This window comes from Leuciscus leuciscus, assembly GCF_965113295.1.
Source record: "Leuciscus leuciscus genome assembly, chromosome: 10".
Taxonomy (NCBI): domain Eukaryota; kingdom Metazoa; phylum Chordata; class Actinopteri; order Cypriniformes; family Leuciscidae; genus Leuciscus; species Leuciscus leuciscus.
In genome coordinates, this window is record NC_138734.1 from 18,474,349 (window position 1) to 18,485,102 (window position 10,754).

General features: G+C 37.4%; 1 protein-coding gene across 3 annotated transcripts; it reads left to right on the top strand.

Moving 5' to 3' along the window:
- The first annotated feature begins 369 nt into the window (after positions 1–369).
- On the top strand, positions 370–9,792 carry LOC309508324 (uncharacterized protein). 3 transcript variants are annotated; one of them, XM_082182910.1, is made up of 20 exons: positions 370–534; positions 1,282–1,345; positions 1,688–1,758; positions 1,999–2,115; positions 2,327–2,450; positions 2,534–2,599; positions 2,886–2,957; positions 3,172–3,543; positions 3,646–3,747; positions 4,834–5,066; positions 5,150–5,328; positions 5,669–5,762; positions 5,934–6,284; positions 6,387–6,504; positions 6,666–6,757; positions 6,899–7,016; positions 8,029–8,133; positions 8,478–8,642; positions 9,038–9,220; positions 9,355–9,792. In XM_082182910.1, the coding sequence occupies exons 4-20, from the start codon at positions 2,056–2,058 to the stop codon at positions 9,591–9,593; spliced, it is 2,673 nt and encodes an 890-aa protein (XP_082039036.1). In that variant the 5' UTR covers positions 370–534; positions 1,282–1,345; positions 1,688–1,758; positions 1,999–2,055; the 3' UTR covers positions 9,594–9,792. The 3 variants fall into 3 exon arrangements, with proteins under 3 accessions (XP_082039036.1, XP_082039035.1, XP_082039037.1); XM_082182909.1 differs by having other exon boundaries at positions 370–527; XM_082182911.1 differs by lacking the exon at positions 3,646–3,747 and having other exon boundaries at positions 370–527.
- The last annotated feature ends 962 nt before the right edge of the window (positions 9,793–10,754 follow it).

Consider the following 10,754-nt stretch of genomic DNA (forward strand, 5'->3'; position numbering starts at 1 on the left):
TTGAACTGTAGGATTATATGAATGCCTGGCTGAAGAGATGCGACTTTAATCTAGTTTTAAACTGGGAGAGCGAGTCTGAGCAACGAACAGTATCAGGAAGACTATTCCAGAGTTTTGGAGCCAAATGTGAGAATGCTCTCCCTCCTTTGGTGGTTCTGGATATCCTAGGTATGACCAAAAGCCTTGAATTTAGTGATCTTAAAGAGCGCGATGGATTATAGGGCGATAGAAGATCCGTTAAATAGACTGGAGCTAAGCCGTTTAGGGCTTTATAAGTCAGTAGCAATACCTTATAATTAATACGGAACTTTATAGGTAACCAATGCAGTGATGATAAAATCGGTGTTATATGATCATATTTTCTCAACCTGGTCTCATGGGAAATACGTACCTCTGCACACTTTTTTGCAGCGCCACAAATATGTACCACCCGGTACATATTGCTACAGTTTTGAAACACAAACGTCCACTGGAGTCGCTAAAGAGAAGGACTGTATGTGACATTGCGATCGACAGTCAGAGCAGAGGTATGTGGTAGGCAGGCCTATATTATATCCTACTATTATATCCCATTAACATAAAACTGTTATTTCAGTGGTAAATTTTAGTGATATGTGTTGTTTTACTGAATCATGTTTGCTGTAATGGTAAATGTAACGTTAGAATCACGTGAGAGCTCATGATGTCGGTAGGACAGGCCCATAGACAGTATATAAACGGGACAGGCCTGGGTGATTTAGCTGAAGTTCATAAAGTTACATCCGCATACATCCTCAGAACCCCAAAGTAGGTAGCGTTAGCCAGGTCATTTTTTACGTTTTCTGTAGCCTAACGGTAAATGTGACGTTAAAATCATGTGAGCATTCTCGATGAAAGCAATGCCCTTCGATTAACTTAACGTTACGTATCCTGTAGTATTTTTTTTCTAGTTAACTTTTGGTGGATAACGTTAGTGAGCTGACCCTGAACTGTCAGAACGATATATATTTGCAAATACACACTATCATCATATCGCCAGTTATGAGCGCATCCATATTTGCAAACAAATTCGAGATATGCATTACTTTAAATGTAGATGAGCTTAATCTGTCGTATAGAACTACAGATCCCATGAATCTGTCGACCAATTAAGTACGTGATGCCATAATACTGCGTGTACAAACGTGTATTTTTTTAATGCACAACATCATGGTGTTAATATTTTTTGTTTTCACAGTAAGAAACTACATTTCCGTTTAGCCAAATGCCTAACATTAAAAACAATTTTGCATGTGCTTGCAGGTTCCAGTCATATCAAAGAGGAAGAAGATTAAAGGTTTTTTTTTAGCCTATCAAGGAACAGGAGGTTAGTCTTTTCATGTAGCAACAACTTGTGCCATAACCATAATTGCATATGAGTGCGTATTACTACATTTATTTATATATTGTGTATGCATTTTAATGTAGCAGCTTTAATGTAGTTAGATGTTTCCGCTTTCCCAGCAACGCTAGCCAAGCACAACAAGCTCTAACAATTGTTGCTCTTGGCTTTGTGAGCCTACTCTGCCTGGAGTTTCTATGGTTTATATAGCAATTTGGTTACAGTTCCCTTGCTAAAATATGCTGCGTTGATTTGTTTTCAGATTGTCACTGACCCTCTTATAAATGTATTGTTTTTATAAATTAATTATAAACTTTATTTTAACAGATTTGAATGATCAGATTGAGATCATCTGTAATCTCACTATATCTCTGCCTCTTGCAGTACAACGCAGACAGGTGAGTTGATTAATGCTAGGCGGTTGCTCCGCTTCGGACCTTACACACTCGCATCACCAACGCATCACCGGCACCCAATTACCTAGCATTGAAAACATTTATTTAAGCACTGCCTGGGTAGGGAAAGAAACCTCATCAAGGTTGTTTCCCACCTTAACCATGGACGTTAAACCCTCTGCAAACCACTACCCATTTATTTTCATTTGTTTTTATGTGTACTTTGTTTTTTATGGTCCTCAGGTGTTAAAAAATAAATGACTGAGAGAGTCATCTGATCAGCCTACACCAGAGAAAAATATGGAGGAGGAATTACACCGTGATCTTGAGGAAATAATGGCTGATTTGGAGGAGATGCAGGTATTTTGTATAAAATTAAGTAGCACGCATTCTGCATTAAGCAGTATTTCACTAATGTGTGAAAAGAATGAATCATTGGAATTGGTTACTACCACTGTTTGTATTTTTTGCAACTTCCATAAATTATATTCTGAATCATGTTATTGTTCTACTTCTTAAAATGTATATATTTCGGAGTCATTGTTCTACCTCTTATGTTTGAGTAATACAGAGTGAGGAAGCAGTCAAAACACCACCTAAAAAACAAAAAAGAAAGAAGACTGATCATAAGCTTAGGTGGAAAAAAAGAGACCAAGAAGGATTCTTGGTCTATGAGAAGCGCAAACCAAAGAAAGGTATGGTTTGAGGTTTTAGATCCTTTGATTTTTCACTAAGAATTGTGTAAATCAAATAATTTTTTCTGTTTACTTTACTCTAGACCGATCTGGAAAACCAGTTGCCTCAACCATTGCCTCTGCAAGTAACCCTCAAGAAGTTGAGCTCGGTAAGCAATTGTTTTTGTTGATTTCATGTAGGAGTGTGTTCAACCAAATACTGTTTGCTAAAAAAATATTGCTTACTATTACATATCTTTGACATTTATACCCTGAAGTCCGTCTATACTAACAGACAGGTAATTTTGTAAAATACATTTTCATATGAGCTGCTGTACAGTGGAAAAGAGTTCCCCTTTCTATTCCCTATAAGTAATCCCATTTCATGTTGATTTGCATCTGTTCGGTTGTTTGTTGTTGGTTGCATGATACTGCATTAAAATTGTATAATTATAGAAACTGCAAGCACATCTGAAGCTGCAACTTCCAAACAACATTTTGGAGATGTAGATGCACACCAGATTATTGGTAAGTTTAGCTTAGATGTTTTTAACCATCGGAACTGTATCACTGTCTTCACAAAGTCCCTCTGAATGAACAAAAGTGGCAACATTTTATGATAAATGTTAAATGTACAAATATCCGAGAGATTACTTGTTTAATGTTTTGTGAGTTTGTGCTCTTGGTTTACGAGCTTGTAACAGGTAAGGAGTTGTAATGTAATTTTATTTTTTATTGCAAGATTTACAACTACAGCTACTCCAAAATGCAATGGATTGTGACGAACCCAGATCAGCAGCATCTCATGATTGGGCATTGAGGAAAACCTTGTCTGAAGAACGCTGGCATGAAGCAAGGCCAAAACTCCTTGACAGTTTGCTTGCTTCAGACTGTGTGCATTATGGTCCTTGTGATCACTGCAGCTTGAAAGAAGCAGTCATCAGGTGCAAGGACTGTTTCCCGAAACCCCGTTACTGTGGCCAGTGTGACGTTTCTACGCATCAACATTTTGTTTTTCACAACCGAGAGACTCTTATAGATGGGTTCTATAAACCTCTCCCACCATCAACTGCTGTGCAAGACCTCAGTGGCCAAAACGTCATTTATGAGCAAGGTAAGAAGTACTTGAAAGCTTATATATAAATATATTTTATATATAAGCTTATAAAAACTTGAAAGTTTTTATTTTAGTTAATATATTTTTCCTTTCATCTAGTGTGTTTGCTGCCCATTACACAACCTGACAAAATTTGTGATTGTGACCCTCAAAACCTGGCTGTTGTAGCTGGAAGATCAGTTGTACTCATCTGTATAAATGGTATGACTTGCAATGTTTTGTATTGTATTTGTCTATTGGCTTAACCTGCTGACTGATGTCTGAAAAGTATCAATGGTTGTCTTTACACTTGGTATTAACATGCGACCTGTATCCGGATGTTGTCCACATACACATTGAAAAGACAAGTGTAAACGCACTTCTGATGGGAATGTTATCCGATCAGTGTGTCCGGGTTCGAAGGGAGTCGAGGACGCATTGTGATCAGATCTCAGTGTAATGTAAATGCAATGCAGCCATCGTGTCTGGATTCACAGGTGGACATCACACAAGACCCACCCACTGTCTTTACTCCCCCTCCTCTCTCCAGGAATTGGTGAACGTAGCTGTGTGGTTTTTTGATACAGACGTGTGCGAAGTACATCGATTCGCAAATATACTGAAATGTTTGCTTTTGCACCCTAAAGTTGCAGAACCCTAGCCTGACGTCACCATATTCAGATTCTAGTCAGAAAATGAGTCTGATATTGCTCCGTTAGGTGTCTTTGTTGTAAACCAGTGGTTCTCAACCTCTCCTGCAGGGACCCCCTGACAGGCTATGTTTCTGTTTTAACCCTGAAATGGCACACCTGATTCAATTCCCCAACAGGAATTAGTCAATTAATCAATTAGTCAACTACTCATTAAGCCTTTAATTAATTGAATCAGGTGTGCCATTTCAGGGTTAAAATAGAAACATGGCAGAGGTTGAGAACCACTGTTGTAAACAAATTCAACCCAAGCACTCTTTGGTGACGTAGATGATTACGTTACTGTTGATCATCTGTCCATCATCGTATAAGGCCCGTCTTGACAACTTTATTTTTCCGAACAGGCTGGCATTCAGGCTAGCATAACCCACCACTTCAGATCGACCGGAGCAATCCTTTTTTTTTTTTCTGGAATGTGAGATCCGATCTGTTATCCAGATACAGAAGCCACTTGATGTGGACAGGTGTAAACACACCGTGTCCCGATTGGCTTATCCGATCTGCTTGAGCGGATCACAGTGATCGCATGTTAATGCCAAGTGTAAATGCAGCCAAAGTGTGTTTACTATTTATTTATTTTCTTTTGAAATCTTTGCAGGTCGCTATGACATGTTCCTGCCAGTGATGAATTGCAGAGCATGTCTTGCATCATGGACACCTGAGGTGGTGGACTTGTTGTTTAGTGGTTACTGGCCAGGGACTGTCGAGTTTCAAACCATATACCAGGTAGACCTCTTTGCATCGTTTGAGGACCTGAAGATCACTGCACCTGGGCTTTCAAGACAAGCATTTGTGAAAATGTTACAACAGCGCTCACAACAATTTGGAAGGGTAAGACTTGGAAAGTAATTTGTTTTCTGCATTTATGCAAGTCTTACTGGCATGTCACTGTATTCAAATTTGTATAATTTCAGAGTGGTAACATTTGTGGCAACGTCTTCCAAAAAGCTTTCCTTGAATGGACATATTGTCGTCATAAAAGAGAAAAACTCTGCGGCATTGATCACTTCTCTTGCCCAGCTTGCACCCCAGATACAGTTGCTGTGTCTGCAGATGGAAACAGAAAACTATACAGATTCAGCAAAACAAAGGGGTATATTATAACATTTACATTTAATCATTTAGCAGATGCTTTTATCCAAAGAACAATAGAAGCAATCAGACCAACAAGAGGGCAACAGTATACACGTGATGTAACAAGTCTCAGGTAGTCTATTACATTACACATAGCAAGGTATTATTTTATTTTTTTAATCAGAAAAATAAATATAATAGTATAGAACAGAAAAGGTAAGTGCTAGTATTAATTGGTCAGCTGCTGATGAAAAAGATGTGTCTAGACATTTTTTTTGAAATATTGATTATTGATAACATTATTTTGTCCATATTTCTTTTGAATATTTTTTTGTCATTAACATATTTTCTTCCTGTAGGGCAGAGGAACAACCATTTTTTGATGGAGTTTTTCTGGCTAATGACAAAGATGTAGCAACATTTGTTGATTGTGTTCGTGAGAAGACCATTCCAGTAAGATATTTGTCAAAAGATTTGGGATTGTACACAGTGAATCAGGATTTAGTGTGTGTATTATATATATATATATATATATATATATATATATATATATATATATATATATATATATATATATATATATATATATATATATTATATATATTTGATATGACACTGTTACAGGTACATGGAAAAGGCATCTGTGGAACGTCAACATGGGCTGCAGCCAGGGAGACCTCTAAAAAGACAAATACCAAATGTGATGAAGAGGGCCTAGAGGTGGCAGTTTGCAGGCACAGCATATTGCTTGGAGGTCTGAACATGTTTAGGGGCGAGATATTTGCATACCCTCTGTTTCTGCAGAAGGAACTGGCCAAAAAAACAAACTGCAAGTTCTTCTGCACTGACATCATGTGTCGATATTGGCCGTATCTTCAAAAGGTGGTTCGAGCTTTCCCCGAAATGCAAAACTTAACTCAGATGAAGCCATTTCTCTCAGTTATGCATGCAAAGGGGCACTCTACAAAATGTGAGGTAAATGTATATTCTCGAACAATATGGTAACTAAGCCTTTTACCATTTTGACATCCATGAACTTGATATTTTTAGTTTGGACATCTGGTGTGCTTGCTGTAGGTGCAGTGGGGTGGCAAAAACCAAACAGGGGCAGGCACAACGATTGGTGAAGAAGTTGAGCAAGTGAACAGCTTTTTGTCCCGTGTGGCTCTAACTACAAAATACATGAGTAAGGCTGGTAAGTGGTCCTTTTTTACAGTTCTCATGTATTGTGCTTTGGTAGCATTGTAATTGTTAAAACAGCTTGCTTTATTTTTTATTTTATTATTTTATTTCATTCATCATACTCTGTGACTAACCACTAATTGAAAAGCACATTTAAGCCTTTCATCATTGCAGCACGAGTAGATATGATCACATTGCATGCCAGAGGATGGAATGAGCGGAAAAAAAGAAACCTGCACAAGTACTTGTCTACACGGTACTTGAAGGTAAGTACAAAATAATAATTTCATCAATGAAGGTTAAATTTCAATTGACTAAAGTCCACTGATATGTTGTACATACTAAGCATCTAATAATTTCAGTATTGCCGAAGGTTTGTGTGACTTTCCATTAATTATTCTTTTGAGACTATCCAAAAGACAAAGGAAGTCAAAGATGACATTGAGGCTATAAAGAAGTGCACGCAAAGGTCTGATGAGGAACTGCAACAGTGGGTCACTGATGTGAGACAGTGGGCAGTTGACAGTAAGTATGTACTTGTTGCTGTCTCCTATCGATAGAAAATGATCATAAATAAAAAAATTATTATGCTGGTTTGTGTTTTAACACCTGACCTCTTAAGTGATGTTAAGTGGTCATACCAAACAATATTAAAAAGCTTATGATTGGGAACTCTCTAAAAACTGTGTTTTTAAAGGGGAACTTGGTTACTATTTCAACTTAATAAAACCGTTTAGAAATCATTTGGCTGGTTAAATAACCTGTTCTGGTGACAATGGTGACTTTCCCCGCACCCCCCAGCGTTCCCAGGCGGAAAACCAACCTTGCAACATGGGGACTAATGTCCCGGTAAGTTGGAAATAGGAAGTCTCGTGAGAAGCGAGAACAAGCGAAAAACACAAACTGCTTTACGGCAATTCAACATAAACACACACTCCACACTCCACATTCCACATTCCAGGTTATACTGTGTATGATGTATTACCCACCTCGGTAGACAAAGCTCCACGTGATTAAAGTTGGCCGGCTCCGATAATAACAAAGGCACTTGAGCAGCGGTAGAAAGGTAGACGAGGGTGCCGTGAGTGTGTGAGTGTGTGAGTGTGTGAGTGTGTGAGTGTGTGTGTGTTTTTTATTTTACTTTTTTACGCCAGTGTTGTGAAATATACTCCTCACAGCAGTAGGGGGAGCACGCTGAGAAAACACGCGACAACAAAAGTGGAAATCAACGAAGAAAGGGCTTGAAATGCCAAGTTAATAATTAAACTTAGGTGATGTAGTTTTCTCCCTCAAATTTATAATACTTATTCACCCTTGAAAAATGAGCAAACTGAACAAATGTTTTCAGATTCTTTGGTAGAACATTTGTGGATGTCCTTTTTTTTTTTTACATGTGTTCCTACTACATTCTTCTTATTGAATCCTCCTTTTACCATATTTCATGTATAAGGTGTTTTATAGAAATGGTATAATTGTTCTATTTTTGATAGAAGAAAATGCATGATTCTGATCAAATACATTCACAAATACTTTACAGCACCAGATGACCTCAGAACAGATGATCCAGTGGCGTTGCAACATCTGATTGAAGGTCTATTCTTGGGCATCCAGCAGAAAAAGAGGGATCTGTATCGAGTAACCGGTAAGTAGCCTTCATGTACTTGTGGAGTTCATTTTAAAATGTGATATCTATAGCTATAACTAAGTAATTTTAAATTTGATCACATCTTACATCATATATGTCTAATGTTACCATCACCCAACTCCCTGCATTACTTGAACATTGGCCACATTCCAGGTTATTTATTATGGTTAAATGACCAGAGGTGTAGTCAAAATATTCTACAATTGCATTTTTAGTCACTGATGATATGTGAGCTTTATAACATAATTTGTAAGGCGCCTTTTGGATGTCCATTAGCACAATGACCAACTTTATGCATATCCTCCTTAATTCTTTTTGCTGTGTTTTTTTTTTTGCTGCAGACCGTAACAAACAGCGACACAAGATCCGAAGACGGATTAGAGAGGATAAGAAAAAGCTGTATAATGCCATATCCCAATACAATGATCTTCCAACCACCACAGAATCTGTAGATTCGATTGAAGACCTTCTGGCAACAGAAAGCCCTATCTGGCCTTGGGATTCTGGTATGTAAAGTCTGACATTGATAATTTTAGTGAATCTTCATTTAAACACTTACCTCATTAAACTCCGACTTTCAAAGGAAAGAGGCCCATGTGCTTTTCATTTGTTTTGGAAAATCTGGGATAGACAATTTTAGATTTTTATTTTTAAACTGTTTTGTTTTTGCCAACTCTAACTACACTGAAGAGAAAGTGAGTCAAGGTCTAATTCCTCAGATTAATGTCAAGGTGGCTCGCCCTTTTTTTTTTTTTTCACACTGTAGATTCAACACCAATCACTTGTTGCCTATGTTGTAGGGACAGAGAATTGTACCATTATTGGATTTTACTCCCAAAAAGGCATTAAGAGGTAGTATTTTAATATGGTGGTTAATTCAATTGGTCATTTGTCTTCATAGAGCCTGACACTTCCTTAGGCATGAAGAAGAAGGTTTTTGACAAGGTGATGCAGCTGGAGAGACTGATTGAGGAAGAGGCTATAATTGTAGAGGAAATGAAACAACATTGGACTCATCTTACAAGAACCTGCAGGGCCTTGAAGGACCAGGCTAGTGTACTATCAGATGACCTGGCCACACAGAGTGAGTACTAAATTCTTAATGCTGTTTACTTCATATAGTTATATTAAACTGCTTGCAGATGATAATTCATACAAACTGCCATAATGATGTTTTGGTTAATTGCTTTTTTTTGTATATCCCAATTTGATTTTTAGGCTACCCTTCAGGACTGTCTGGTCAAGCTTACCATGGCCTGCACAGTGCTGTCCTCCAAAAATGTGAGGAGCTCAAAACAGACCTGGTAGCTGTGAAAGAAACCTACTCCCAAATAGTGGTAAATGGGAATGGTGGAACTGTTGTTGAAGAAGAAGATGATGAGGATGAGGATGAGGATGAGGATGAAGACCCATATGAGCATGTCTCCACAGATGCCTCTTCAGATGATGAATTATAGATTCTCTTCTCTCCACTGCACAAACTGGTCTCCTGACTCTGAGTAGCTCAAGTTAGCTGGGCCCAGTAATTGACTCTCCCTTCAAAGAAGTAACTTAAATCTGAGGTTCTCTGGTCTAGTCAGATAAGTTTGTGAATCTATTTTGAAGCCAGGCTCTCTCCCCATTGTTAATAATAAAACCTTGAACCTGATTTTTCTATCACTGCCTGACTGATTCTTAATTTCTTTAGTAAAACAATTATCGTCATTATTTCAGTTTGTTATAATTTGTCATTTTTATCTTGTACACGTTTGTTCACCACATATTTTCTACGTTGACGATTTTTTTGTTACAACACATGTAAGATCACATGCAATACATAGTCTAGCTGAACTTGCAAACCTGATACTGCACGCTCAGTGATGATGTCATTGAACCTTTGGATTATAGGCTTAATAAGTGAAATGGAATATAATCGTGGTTAATTATTTAATTTGCCTTTTGTGGCAAAGATAACACCATTTTTGCTTTTTAAAAAACATGGATGCAAACAACTGTTGGATCATGGCATATACCATATGGACGGTGCCATCACTGAGGATGGTGAGGGGGGAAAAAATGAAGACGTCTCATGGATGACATCACACAAACATACTGACAGATAGGTAGAGAATGACCACATTTTATTTGTATTCTTGTAGCATTTTCAACTATTTTGCCTGTACACAATTATAATATTAATACAACTTTTCCAAAATGCTTTGGGGAAGTGGTTGCAGATACTATGAAGGAGTACATACATCCATTTTTACTTTGTCAAAACATATATATATATATAATGGTAGGCTAGTCTTATTTTTAAGCACCTATTGTCAGCATGAAAAAATAGTAGGCTAAAGTAATTTATAGGAAATACTATTTGTTATTCTATAGTTGTGGTAATATAAAAATTATAGTAATATGTAGCATTTATTAACCGTAAATACTATAATACCGTAGCCTATACTAAACTTTACTATAGTAAATAGTTTCACGTCCGAAAGTATACGCAAACTAAATACAAACAACGCCATATATTCACCCAAATACCATTATTCATATGAAGCACATTAATCCTTGCTGCTAACACAAAATGCATGATTGTTTAGCTATAGCTGACAGCACATTTTTAAGCACAAAGG